Below are 14727 nucleotides of genomic sequence, written 5' to 3' on the forward strand. Positions count from 1 at the left end.
TATTTTTTTATTAAACATTTCAAATCCGTTATTCAAAAACAGATCCGACAGTACTTTACTCGTCCGACTATTTGTAGTTTATTAGCATGGTTTGCGTTGGAGAGGGGGCGTGGCTTATCTCTGTCATTGCTCCATGAAACTTTTCCTTCATCCCCCATGATGAACTAACCACGAGTTCTGCTTCATACTTGTTGTGAACATCCCACGAACGTCAGAGCACCAACCACCCTGGTGTTTGTGTTCATAACATCACGCAGGCTCACAGCGCGGTGAAGTTCACCGACTACGGCAGAATAAGTGTAAATAAATACTAGCACGACACTAAAAAGGACTACCAATCGTCATCTCTTGTATTTGTCCATGAACAAAAAGCTTGTATCTGAAAGCTGCTTTGACACAAGTGACATGCATGATATGGTGAGAAGGAGATAACGCACCTGCCAATCCATTGACTCCGATGAGTCCTGCGGAGCTGGAAATGCTGACCAGATGGCCGTGATTGTTGGCGATCATGGCCGGAAGGAAGGCCTTGTAGGTCTGAGCAGAGACAGGAAACACATCCAGATGGAGAGAGGAAACTAAACATGGGGTTTCATTACAGTTGCATGATTTATCTAGATGACTTGACCCACAATGATGAGAAAATGGTCAAATCAAAACTCAGTTTAAGAATCTTTAAACTACAAATGAAGTGTGCTCAGATGGTACATCACCAACAGCACCACGCCGACTGGTCCGCCTCTACATATGATGAGGTCTCCACGAGCGATCACTCGGACCCAAAGCTCATCTGTGCCTGCCGAGTGGGACTGACCCAGAAGTGAGCCATGGTGTTGACCTCCACCGTCTTCTCAATCAGGGAATCCGGAGCGTCCATGAACTTCTTGCCCGTCACGATGCCGGCGTTGTTCACCAGAATGCTGACGTCGCCCACCTCTCGCTTCACCTGCGAGGAGCAACGAGAAAATGTCTTGACATGGGATGCAATCATACTTCAAAAGATACTGCCAGACCTTAGTGCTGATAGAGGACTCCTCTCTGTACTGGTCTTGTTAGACCTTAGTCCTGATAGAGGACTCATCTCTGGACTGGTCTAGTTAGACCTTAGTCCTGATAGAGGACTCATCTCTGTACTGGTCTTGTTAGACCTTAGTGCTGATAGAGGACTCCTCTCTGTACTGGTCTTGTTAGACCTTAGTGCTGATAGAGGACTCATCTCTGTACTGGTCTTGTTAGACCTTAGTGCTGATAGAGGACTCATCTCTGAACTGGTCTTGTTAGACCTTAGTGCTGATAGAGGACTCATCTCTGAACTGGTCTTGTTAGACCTTAGTGCTGATAGAGGACTCCTCTCTGTACTGGTCTTGTTAGACCTTAGTGCTGATAGAGGACTCCTCTCTGTACTGGTCTTGTTAGACCTTAGTCCTGATAGAGGACTCATCTCTGAACTGGTCTTGTTAGACCTTAGTGCTGATAGAGGACTCATCTCTGAACTGGTCTTGTTAGACCTTAGTGCTGATAGAGGACTCCTCTCTGTACTGGTCTTGTTAGACCTTAGTGCTGATAGAGGACTCCTCTCTGTACTGGTCTTGTTAGACCTTAGAAGCCTCGATAACCACCAACGTTAGTCACGGAGTTCCACAAGGTTCTGTGCTTGGACCACTTTTATTTACCTTATACATGCTTCCTTTGGGCAATACTATCAGGAAACACTCCATAAACTTTCATTATTATGCAGATGATACTCGATTATATCTATCCATCAAACTAGAGGAGACCAACCAGCTCACTAGACTTAAAGAGATTAATGACAGAAAAACTAAAGAAAGGAAACGGTGTAGAACTAAAAGGTGATCCGAGAAAGAAACACGTCACCACCCAGAGTAACCAGATGTTCCTCCGCGCTGTGAAACAGATGTTGGCTGTGATCCAACAGGACAAAGAAGTCGTGGCTCAGGCTTTCCCCTTATCACAGAGTGTGGAAGGTGGTCTTCACAGACCACTGACAAACAACACCACACATTTACATACGCAAACAGTGTCTGCTAAGCTGCCGGTTCACTCTGGGAGTCCGGCTCTGGGTCTTTAAGGAATTTGAGCCCATAACTTTTACATTAGGGGCAGAGCGTGACTGCTGAATGAATGGAGACCACGCAAGTACAAACGGCCTCGATCAGCTGCTGCCTTTACCACAGGGACATCCCCATCAATGCATCTGTGGTCCAAAACAGAGACTGTTCCCAGACTTCTCCCTGTAGGGTTACTTTACAGTCCCTTTGTATCGTCTGTATTCTTTGAATACATTCTGCGTAGCTAGGAGGGCGAGACAACGACGGTTAATTGTGCAAGCCGGTCTTCTCAATGACAACAATAACATCAATAAAAGATGTATCCAGCTGCAAAAAAAACCAGCCAGGAGGAAACCCGTGACAAAGATGTGACGCCTCCTGGGCGCGTCAGACTGGTTCTATTAGTAGGATTTATTTCGCTCCGTCCCTTTAAATGTTGCTCGTGGGGAAGGAGTCCTGTTTATTTCCTTGCTGGACTAAAGTGTATGCTCTGTGTCCACAAAGAAGAACACATCAACCTCAAAAAGACACCAAAAGGACATTTTAACAACACCTGCCTTTGCACCAAGCCTGTGAACAAACACGTCAAGTACCACAAGCAAAAGAAACTAAATAAAGGTTGAATATCCTCCAGCAGAATATTAAATCAAATGTAGAGGTTTAACACCTCCTAAAGCTTCTAAAGCTTCTCTCAGCAAACCTTCTTTGTTTAATCCCTAGACGTGTAAATAGAGTTTTGGTCTCATGATCACGTGCAAAGTTAAAACGCATGTCAACCAGCCGACGGCCCCCAGAGATGGTGGTGCGTCATCAAGTGACTCATGACTGCTCAGCTGGTGCAGGAGATGTACTGTTGTGTAGTTTGCATTTGACTGATGACTCCTGGCGGCTTTATCTGACTATGAATGTTGACCCGGGGCGTACCAAACGCCTAGTCGGCTGTGTCGACGACACACAGGAGGGAGGACCCCGATGGCTGGAAGGCATCCGCCAGCTGAGGGGGGTCCTGGTCCCCTCCTCAGGGCAGGGAGACCAACAGGACTCTCTAGACATTGAGAAAACAACATTCTCTCTGTCTGTCTCTATGTCTCTCTCTGTCTGTCTCTATGTCTCTCTCTCTGTGTCTGTCTCTCTGTCTGTCTCTATGTCTCTCTCTCTCTCTGTCTCTATGTCTCTCTCTGTCTGTCTCTATGTCTCTCTCTCTCTCTGTGTCTGTCTCTCTCTGTGTCTCTGTCTGTCTCTATGTCTATCTCTCTGTCTCTCTCTATGTCTGTCTCTATGTCTCTCTCTCTCTCTGTCTCTATGTCTCTCTCTCTCTCTGTGTCTGTCTCTATGTCTCTCTCTCTCTCTGTCTCTGTGTCTCTCTCTGTCTCTATGTCTGTCTCTATGTCTCTGTCCGTCTCTATGTCTCTCTCTGTCTGTCTCTATGTCTCTCTCTCTGTGTCTGTCTCTCTCTGTGTCTCTGTCTGTCTCTATGTCTCTCTCTCTGTCTCTCTCTATGTCTGTCTCTATGTCTCTGTCCGTCTCTATGTCTCTCTCTGTCTCTCTCTCTCTCTTTGACAGCACAAAGTCTTGAGCAGAGAAAACCTCAGACGGGTTGCGACACACTGAGCCGGCTCATGTTCCTGTGTCTTGTGATAATTGGGATGAGCAGAGCATGTTGGTGGCTGCTCAGATCCTCCTCCATGTGTGTGTGTGTGTGTGTGTGTGTTTTCACTCTGCCCACATCCAGCCAACCAGGTACACACACACACGCACACACACACTGTGGCATCACATTACTCCCATCAGACTGAAGGCAGTACCTGTTTGAGGTCCAGGGTGGTGCTGATGAAGCAGGATTTACATACTGCTGCACGTGGACACACGGTGCATTGTTCCCGTCGGTGGGACCACACCCACCGGAGAACATGGGCGCGCCGCTGCGTGGTCACCAAGAGCTCCGACCCGGCAGCACCTGGCACGTGAGCTAACGACTCCTTCATGCTCACCAGTTACAGTTAGCAACACTTTGCTAGCTACCTGATCCCTCAAGGTAAGTGAAGGTTCACCTCCGCTGTGGGGATACGTCCCTAGAGTGAGCAGCATTCGGTCAGAGCAGCTGATGGGAGGCCTTCTCGATGTCCGTTTATCAACTACGAGATCGGAGAGGACGAAAGGTCTCACGGGAATGTAAAGGAAGTTTAACAGGAGGCGTGAGTCTTCAGCGCCGCACATCCTCACTGCTCTATCTTACGTTCTAATGGACTCTTTCATCAGCCAACAGGATTAGGAACTCTCCATTTAGAAATCATATCGATCGTGTAAAAGTATATCTCACAGGGTTCTTACACATTTTGACCGATGGATTTCCAGGACTTTAAATCACATGTCCATGAACAAACTGAAATCTCGGTATAAACATGAAAAATTTAGAACATGTAGCGTATTGAGAGCGTACGCCAGCTTATATTTTGAGTGTCTTTCTTTAAAAAAATATATTAATTATTTCAAACTCGGCGTGAATGAACATGTGATAACACATTTCCATGACTTTTATGATATAAGTTTTTTCCATGACTTTTCCAGGCCTGGAAATTACCATTTTAAAATTCCATGACTTTTCCAGGTTTTCCATGACCGTACGAGCCCTGATCTCCTCAGTAGCAGTCGTCGGGGGTCTGCGGCGAAGTCGGCAAACACGGACCAGAGTCAAACGCCCTCTGAGGGCGAGTGGAAACCCAAAGAGAATGATTAGTGGGCTTTGGGGCCTATTCTCAAACTTTAAACGGGTAGGACGCCCGGCCTAGAGGGCCACTTTTAGAAAGCAGAACTGCAGCTGCGGGATGAACCTTCTGCAGTACAAGAGTTCTGTCATCAACTCAAATGAACCAGAATCTTCCTCACTCAGGGAAGGGAAACCGTTTCTCCCTGGACACATCACAGAAGACTAGATGAGAGGATCCAGAGTCTCTGTACGACCCAGAAAAAGAGTATCGACCCACATGAATGATGAGTATCAGATGACAGCGCTGCTCACTGCGTGTGGAGTCTCCATGTGGACGCACTGAGACAAGGAGATGTAATCTATCAGAGAGCTACAATCATTCAACTCTTTTAAAGCGGAAACAAAGAAATGGTTCATTACTACCCAGCTCTGTCAGCACTAGACTGTAACGGCTCCTCCCTCCTCCATCTGCCCAGGTTGGACTTTCACTTTGTCCGTCTGTCAGCTGTTGTCTATCTGTCTGTTGTCCGGTCTCTGTATGTCTTCTCTTGTCGTTCACCTGTTTGCAGTTATACATCACATTTAGTCTGTATGCTTTTACGTTGCATCTCTGACATTATGTTTTTATTCTGTCCATTTTAACATTGTTCACCCATATTTTATTTGCTTTATCTGTAGATTGTATTTGTAATCTTATGTTTTTAGGTTTGTTCTTAACATCAGCAACATTGGGACTACAGATGAAAAATAGCCTCTTGGCTAACTCTGGCACATTTACTGCAATGTTTTTATCAATGTGCACTGTCCCTTATTAAACCATGACATTTTTTTTTTTAAAGTCCTGTGTGTTTATTTGCTTATATTGCCCACACATGAGATGATTATGGGATGGCCGTATGTGAACAGATCGTAAAGCCCATTTAGGAAAATTCACAATTTGTGATATTGGGCTATGTATAACAAACCGAATTAAATTAGTTTTCATGGTTATTTATTTAGATGATTATTGGATAGTTTGTCTCCATTTTAATGAGAACAAATTGTTGGCTGTTTGTTTTCATCTCTCATGAGAAGATAGGAACTGAGTAAAGTACAATCTATGTTTGCTGTCCTGGCACCCGATTGGTGGAACGAGCTCCCCGCTGACTTCAGGAAGTCTCTACAGCTTCACCCGGAAGCTAAAAACACATCTTGAGACTATATCTGGATTAAAACACAGATTAGCACTTCAGTGGCTCTTAAATGGCTCTTATTGTGGTACTTTTTGTAGTTCGACTATGTTGAGGAAATGTTACTTTCTGTATTCTTGTTGTTCTTAGTTTGTTCTGTAGGTTGATGCACGTATTGTAAGTGGCTTTGGGAAGAAGAAGAATTAGAAGAAGAAGAAGAAGCCCCCCCCCCCCCCGAGGCGCGTGGTCAGAAGCCCTCACCTGGTCGGCCACCCTGTACACGTCGTTCTTGTCGCTGCAGTCGCACAGGTAGCGGTGGACGCCGGCGGTGCCGCTCTGCTCGGCCAGCCGGGCCGTCTCCTTCATGCCGTCCTGGTTGATGTCCCACAGCACCAGCACGGCGCCGAGGGCCGCGAACTCCTGGGCCATGAGGCGGCCGATCCCGCTGCCGGACCCCGTGATCAGCACCACCTCCCCGGCGACGCTCTTCTTCCTCTTGGGCACGAAGAGGTGGACGAAAGACTCCACATTGTACCAGATGGAGAGGAGGATGACTTGGAGGGTCTCCAGGAGGAAGTTCATGATGGATCTGGGATGGACAGAAGGGTCACGTTGCCGTGACGAAGATATGGAGCGTGAGCGCCATCTGTACAAGTTCAATGCTAACGCTAGGCTACCAACGAACCACCGCGGTCACATGACTTCACCACCACCGGCTAAAGGGGGTCTTTCATGAGACGCTTGGGAGTCACCGAACACATAAAACCTTCTAATCACACCAGGAGGTGTATTCACTGATCATTTATATGCTGTCGAACAAAACTCTTGACCTTTGTGTGATCCACAGAACTTAATTCAGACATCTCACCAAAGAAGCATTGAAAACTATAACGGGCACTCGGCACGATTGGGTATTGACTTATGAACATGTTGGCATTAGTTGCATGCAAATTGGATAAAAATTGACCGCGCTATGGTAAAAAGAAGATTGACCTTTTCATGACCTTGACAATGACCTTTGACCCGATCGATCCCAAAATGTAATCTAATGGTCCCCGGATAATAACCAATCATCCAACCAAATTTCATGCGATTCGGTTTAATATTTTTTGACTTATGCGAGTAACACGCATACAAATAAATAAATAAATAAATGGCGATCAAAACATAACCTTCTGCATGTTCAATGTGAAGGTAGTCAGTCATTGGCGTTGGGCCGACGGGGCCGAGTGGACACACTCGGGTCTCAGGGCTCGTTTCCGCAGCACCATAGGAGCATGGTCAACGAGTGATACCATTAAATATTTACATATCGTTAATGTTTACTTCCTCTATCCTCGTTGAATACCTGAATGCAATCGATTGCTGCTTCCACTGACATCACACATGTAACTTAGTGGTGAGGAGCGGTTCCCTGTGGACCTCCTGTTGTCTGTCCACTGGTCTGAGATCAGCGGGGTGCGCCTGCGAGAGCAGTTAGTCGCGTGGCGTCTTCTCTCATCTCGTTGTTTGTCAAGCAGGCGGATCGAACCACCGTGACGCCAAAGGCGGGGCGGACGCCGTTCTGTTGGAAACAGCGTTCACGGTTCTGACCCGGGACCGCTTCACTCTGAATGGAGCTGCATTTATCAAATGAACATCAAGCCGTACAGAAGACTTCAAACGAGAGACTGAGACCATAAACTCTTGTTTACAATGTTACCGAGGGAATTAATCAAGAGAGATGGAGAGTCATTCATATAGACTTCTATACAACCAGAGGAGTCGCCCTCTGGTGGCCATTAGAGAGAATGCAGCTTTAAGACATGAAGCATAAACTTCTATACAACCAGAGGAGTCGCCCTCTGGTGGCCATTAGAGAGAATGCAGCTTTAAGACATGAAGCATAGACTTCTATACAACCAGAGGAGTCACCCTCTGGTGGCCATTAGAGAGAATGCAGCTTTAAGACATGAAGCATAGACTTCTATACAACCAGCGAAGTCGCCACCTAATGGGCATTAGAGAGAATGCAGGTTTAAGACATGAAGCATAGACTTCTATACAACCAGAGGAGTCGCCCCCTGGTGGACATTAGAGAGAATGCAGGTTTAAGACATGAAGCATAGACTTCTATACAACCAGAGGAGTCGCCCCCTGATGGCCATTAGAGAGAATGCAGGTTTAAGACATGAAGCATAGACTTCTATACAACCAGAGGAGTCGCCCCCTGGTGGACATTAGAGAGAATGCAGGTTTAAGACACTTCACTTTTCAGAACCGGAGGTCCCTCACTCTGAACGTGAGCAAAAGGAACCATTCGTTATCTCAGTGACGACTTCAATAAAGTTTATTCAAACAAGATGACAGCCCTCAGTGAAGGAGAGAGAATATCAGGTTACTTTGTCCTGCTGAGAGGACGAGGAGAACACTCGGGGAGGAGAACAACACTCGGGGAGGAGAACAACACTCGGGGAGGAGAACAACACTCGGGGAGGAGAACAACACTCGGGGAGGAGGAGAACACTCAGGGAGGTCTGTCCAGTCACTGTTGACCCAACACCACCGCTACAAAACAAGTAAACACTACTTTAATAATAATAAAACTAGCTCTCTAAACCACACCTACACAGCCCTGATGAAGCTACGTTTTAGACAATTGAACTTGGATAAAAACAAAATGTAGTAAATAATATTACGTGTTAAATAAACTTTAAAACTAAGCATTAACTTGCTGGGACACGTTTGAAATATCTCAAAACTATATCAGAGGTGCATGCTGGGAGTTTTATGTTAATTATCAATCTATTCGTTGACTTATCATATTAACACTATATTTAACAGTTTGCATGATTCCCTGCATGACACACATTAAATAAAGACTTCTTTATATATAAGATAGTCTGCTATTACATAAAGTTAAAACACTGGAACACTGCCGTTAACATAACTCAATATAATAGCATATACATACACTTTTTGATTTAATTGAGTCACTTATTACAAGTTTAAACATCGAACTCGGCTTTAAAACCTTCAGTTATTGAACTCGTGACACAGCAGCTGCGTGTGCATGTTCAGAGTTTAAGGTGGCCGTGTCCGTGAGTAACGGTAACTTTAGGGGCTAAACAAACACGAACCCGGGAAACAACCTTCCCTTAAAAGCCGTCGACACCTCGACCAGGTACCAAGAACACAAACAGCGAGTTCACACCCGAGAGAGAGGAGCCGGAGACGGATAACGAGTCGATAACGAGTCGGCTAAAACCAACAATTCAGATTGGGACTTACCGAGGCAGAAGTCACGAGACTACTGGCGGAGAGCGCGCGCGCAGCCGGAGGAACGTTATCTATTTAAAGAGACCTTTGCTCGCCACGCAGGCCGCCGTTACGACACGCTGCGCCGGAAGTCAACTCGTTACCGAGGGGAAAGTTGATGGAAGACACGCAAAGAAACGACTCCCAGAGCCGCCGGCCGTGATGATGGCTCCAGTTACCCGGATGAGGCGCGAGCGGTTCTTGTAGCCTCCGGAGACAACGAGCAGGTTACCGCATCAAACACCAGCGGAACGTTACTCGACCCGGGGAGATCCCGGATGTGTCACGTGACGGGAAATCAACCAATCTCAGCCCCGCGCGCCTCCTCTGTACCGCGGGGGGTTCTGGGACTTGTAGTGTGTATGTGTTTTTACTTCACCGTAAAGCGAATGTTTAATTTACAGCTTAAATAAAAAGCACATGTCACGTTTATAAATCAGTTCAAGGTTTAGCAAACTTTAAAAGATAAATAAATATATAACAATACAATACAATATATAACTATGAGCTATCTTTAAGACATGAATCAACAAACAGGCGTGAAGTTTGCCCCATGACTCACTTTGAAAGACAGCCACCTTGTTTGCATCGTACAGAGGAAATAAATACATTTAAAAATAAAATAATACAGGAAGAAATACGTTTGGGAAAATAAAAGAGGGGGGGGGGGGTATTCATGGAAGACAGAAGAGGTAAAGATTAACAAGAGGCCGGGGATGCAAATGTTATGTAATGCTTGAATATATATATATATATATATATTTTAAATGTGTGCAACAAATTAAATTATACTGTATGTATTAAATAATGTTGTAATATAACAAAATTATTCCAATACATTTTATAGCTTATTCTTTTTTTTATTTTATATTCGGTCGCTTCTTTATTTTGCGGTTATTTGTTCTCATTGACATTCAATTGAATTAAATTAAACTGATCTTGCACATCCCAAAATCCAAAGTTACGAATGTGCCTCGGAGGGCTTTACGTCACATTCGACATCCTCCTCGGTTCAGGAAGAACTCCCCCTTCACGGGAGAACAATGAAGAAACCTCAGGGATGGACAGAAGGACAATAGATGTCACGTGTATACATAGATATTTATTTTGATGTCTTTAATGTAGGACCTGAGGAGGGTTGACCTCTATCATGGAAGAAACCAATGGGGCTCCAGTGACATGAAACAAATAAACAAATGTTGACTTTGTTTTGTGAAACAAAGATCTTCTTGAAAACCAGTTGGTTAACCTGCGACTCATTCGGCACAAGAGTCGGAAAATATAACACCCGCTTTCTAATTATTGAATCTTAAAGAATGAAAACAGAGAAGTCACACCCCTCGAGGTGTGAGTGCAAACCAAAGCAGAACCTGCAGCTCACGTGTGACCAACACCTCGGGTGCTCAGGGGCGTCGGCCTCTTCTCGCCGCCGTCCTCACCGCCACATTTGGCAACAACTTCCCATTTAGAAATCCCCCCTGTTCTTTGGTAATCCCCTCGGTGAGGCAACCTTTGATTGTCTTGTATCACACGGACCAGAACGACAGGAGAGATGAAACACTGAGACGCAAAGAGATGACCGACGAGAAGAGCCGAAGAGATCCTGAGACAAAGAAGAGGAATACAAAGGGACCACAGAGAAACTCAACAGGACAAGAGAGAGACAACACATGTCCATAAAGACACAGAAAAGCATCAAGCTCCTCCCCTTTTATGAAGCAGCTCCACCTTCAGTCCTGGAGGAGACTCCGCCCCCTCATGGAGACTGAAGACTTTCCTCTTGATGGTCTGATAGTTAAACCTGAACCAGGTTCACCTGGAGAGACCTAGAGACGCTGCTAGAGGCTGAGAGGCTGAGGGGGACGAGAGGAGACACTGAGCTCCTCTCTCCTCTCTCCTTATGGACGCTTAGGATACACTGAGCTCCTCTCTCCTCTCTCCTTATGGACGCTTAGGAGACACTGAGCTCCTCTCTCCTCTCTCCTTATGGACGCTTAGGATACACTGAGCTCCTCTCTCTCTCTCCTTATGGACGCTTAGGATACACTGAGCTCCTCTCTCCTTATGGACGCTTAGGATACACTGAGCTCCTCTCTCCTCTCTCCTTATGGACGCTTAGGATACACTGAGCTCCTCTCTCCTCTCTCCTTATGGACGCTTAGGATACACTGAGCACCTCTCTCCTCTCTCCTTATGGACGCTTAGGATACACTGAGCTCCTCTCTCCTCTCCTCTCTCCTTATGGACGCTTAGGATACACTGAGCTCCTCTCCTCTCTCCTTATGGACGTTTAGGATACACTGAGCTCCTCTCTCCTCTCCTCTCTCCTTATGGACGCTTAGGATACACTGAGCTCCTCTCTCTCCTCTCTCCTTATAGATGTTTAGGATACACTGAGCTCCTCTCTCCTCTCTCCTTATAGGCGTTTAGGATACACTGAGCACCTCTCTCCTCTCCTCTCTCCTTATGGACGCTTAGGATACACTGAGCACCTCTCTCCTCTCCTCTCTCCTTATGGATGTTTAGGATACACTGAGCTCCTCTCTCCTTTCCTCTCTCCTTATGGACGCTTAGGATACACTGTAGCTCCTCTCTCCTCCTCTCTCTCCTTATGGTTTTAGGATACACTGAGCTCTCTCTCCTCCTTTCTCTCTCCCTTATAACATTTTAAGACAGAGTGTTTATGACTGTCTGTCAGGGGGTCATTGGACCTGCTGATGCCAAATGATTCAGCTCCATAAAATAAACTGAATTGAATTAAAGGACCACGAAGAGAACCACAACAACATAAAGATACAGCAGTACAAAGATGCTCAACAACCGTCCACTCTGTGTGTCGTGCTCCTGAAGGAGATGTGAGGCTTTTGCATGTAGGTTGTCTCATTATGACGATGAGGAAGATCTCATGGATATCGTGAGCCTAGAAAACACATTACAGATCAAAGAAAGATACATGTACGTCCAATGTGACCATATGTGAAGTTAAGTAATAATAATAATACATTTATTGTATAAGGCACCTTTCAAGGCACTTAAGTGGCATTTTGTTTCGCAAAAACGAATAAGAAGATTATTTAAAACCATCTCTCATGTGAGGCCTGGAGTAAAAAGTTTGGGAAAATAACTTCCCGGCTCCATTTAGAAGAATCCAGAACAACTCACCACATGGTTCTACCAGAAAGTTGGATCCCTCAGAACTTCTTCTCTCATGGTTACGTATCATTAAACCCATTTACCTTTTCCCTCACGATGTTTTGATTGAACACTTAATATAAAGTCATGTTGGCAGTGGTGGCTGATGTCATCGATCCTCAGCCAGACGTGATGGCGAGATGGGAATTGATATTCATTCTTAATGATGATAATTAATCTTATGCGCGCGCTCCGGATGTTATGAAAGAAGAGCCGGCCGCTTGATTCATAAGATACGTTCAGATCCGATCTACAGGTGTCAGAGGACAAGGTGTGTGTGTGTAGGCAGAGATAGTGGTATTACTTTATTATACGATATGAAGACAAAAAGCATATATAACATATATATTTTTTTTAATTACTACCCAATGGAAATTCAAAGAAATCTCAATACTTTTTGAGTTCTGAATTGTATTCTCTGCCTCTGAACCCGTCGAGTGGCAGTTCACGTCAACGTCTGATACATATCCGGGTCAAGGAAGGTCACTTCCTGTTTGACAGCGTGGCGTACGTGACCGACGTGCCTTTGATGTTATATCCCTTGCAGACAGTGGTGAGGGAATTTTATATTGTGGACTACACAATCTGCTAGCTTAGCGCTTAGCATATTTTGTTTAAATGCTAGACCCCCATTTTGTTTTCTTGCGTGGGTTTTTCTTTCCCTTTGTTTTCCCCTGAGTCAGCGCTTTGGCTGCTGCTGTTGACTCTGTGTGTTTTTAATTAACTGTTTTTTTGTGACCTCTAGTAGGTCAGTGTTTGGATGTGGTCAGAAGCAGATGACCACCACTTGGTATCAGATGGCGAGCGGCCCACTAGTGTGATCGACATGGATGACTGTCCACCGGAGCAACGTTTATTATTTTTCATGATAAATATATGTGTATTAATTGATTTTTGCCACATAGCAGTGTAGTGGCCATTTGTCTAAATAAATCAAATACAACTATAAATCAAACTGCCGCTGACGCACCGTGGGGGTTTTGAGTTGACGCAGCCAAAAGAAAGTAAAGTCCACAATTTAATTATATCTCAAGTCAAGTCTTTTATTGTCAGATACACAGAATGACACAGGGTCAGACTGGGCACTGAAATTCTTAGGACAAGGCACCACACAACAACTATCATAGCCGAACATAATATAACATGACATACACACTGTACAAGAACTCTGAACATAATACTAACATGTAATACACATAATAACTAAACTACAGACAAATGGGAGTAGCAGGTAGTGAAAGCAGGTAGTGCAATAGAAAGTGTAAGTGTAAGTACAAGGCTGGAAGTGACAGTGTATGTAAAGTGACGAGTGTAAAGTGTCGAGTGCAAAAGTGTCGATCGTGTGTCAGTGTCAATTGAGCAGCCTGATGGCTCTCGGGAAGAAACTGTTCTCCAGTCTCTGTGTGCGAGACCGGATGCTACGGTACCGCCTTCCAGAAGGCAGCGGGGTGAACAGGCTGAAGGCTGATGATGGCAGTCCTTTAGGATCCTGCCAGTCTTCCTGAGGCATCGTGTGGTCTGTGTCCTGCAGGGCTGGGAGCTCCCTACCGATGATGAACTCCAGTCCTGACCACACGACGTAGGGCCTTGCGGTCCTTGGCTGTGCAGCTCCCAGACCACACTGTGATGCACCCAGTCAGGATGCTTTCTATTGTGCATCTGTAGAAATTGGTGAGGATGACTGAATCCATGCCAAACTTCTTCAGTCTCCTCAGGAAGAAGAGGCGCTTCCGGGCCGCTTTGACCACCTTGTCTGTGTGAGCAGACCAGGTGAGGTCGTTGCTGATGTTGACCCCGAGGAACCTGAAGCAGCTGACCATTTCCACTGCAGAACCGTTGATATGCAGGGGTGCTCCTCCACCTGCCGTCTCCTGAAGTCCACAATCATCTCCTTTGTCTTGCTGATGTTGAGAGAGAGGCCATTATCCTGACACCATGTAGTCAGGGTAGCAACCTCCTCTCTGTAGGCTGACTCATCATTGCCAGTGATGAGGCCCACAATGGTTGTGTCATCAGCAAACTTGACAATGAGGTTGGAGCTGTGCGTGGCTACACAGTCATGTGTGAACAAGGAGAACAGGAGGGGGCTGAGCACACAGCCCTGGGGGGTGCCTGTGTTGGTGATTATTGTAGATGAGGTGCGGTCACCGATTCTCACCACCTGTGGCCTCCCCGTCAGGAAGTCGAAGACCCATTTGCATAGGGAGGTGCTGAGTCCCAGGTCCACGAGCTTCGAGACGAGTCTGGAGGGGATGATGGTATTGAATGCTGAACTGTAGTCAATGAACAGCAT

At 45.7% G+C, this 14727-nt stretch overlaps 1 protein-coding gene across 3 annotated transcripts in view; it reads right to left on the reverse strand.

Annotated features, from left to right (window-relative positions):
- LOC130197865 (epidermal retinol dehydrogenase 2-like) overlaps positions 1–9498 on the reverse strand; it is a 42428-nt gene extending 32930 nt beyond the window's left edge. The window contains exons 1-4 of one of the 3 annotated variants that reach the window (XM_056420821.1): positions 9216–9491; positions 6207–6534; positions 815–946; positions 438–537 (exon numbers count right to left, since the gene is read on the reverse strand). In XM_056420821.1, the coding sequence (XP_056276796.1) occupies positions 438–537; positions 815–946; positions 6207–6527 (553 nt within the window). In that variant the 5' untranslated portion in view covers positions 6528–6534; positions 9216–9491. Of the gene's footprint in view, positions 1–437; positions 538–814; positions 947–6206; positions 6535–9215 lie in introns of all 3 variants that reach the window. The other 2 variants (XM_056420820.1, XM_056420819.1) reach the window with 2 other exon arrangements.
- Positions 9499–14727: the final 5229 nt, after the last annotated feature.

This window comes from Pseudoliparis swirei, chromosome 8, assembly GCF_029220125.1.
Source record: "Pseudoliparis swirei isolate HS2019 ecotype Mariana Trench chromosome 8, NWPU_hadal_v1, whole genome shotgun sequence".
Classification (NCBI taxonomy): domain Eukaryota; kingdom Metazoa; phylum Chordata; class Actinopteri; order Perciformes; family Liparidae; genus Pseudoliparis; species Pseudoliparis swirei.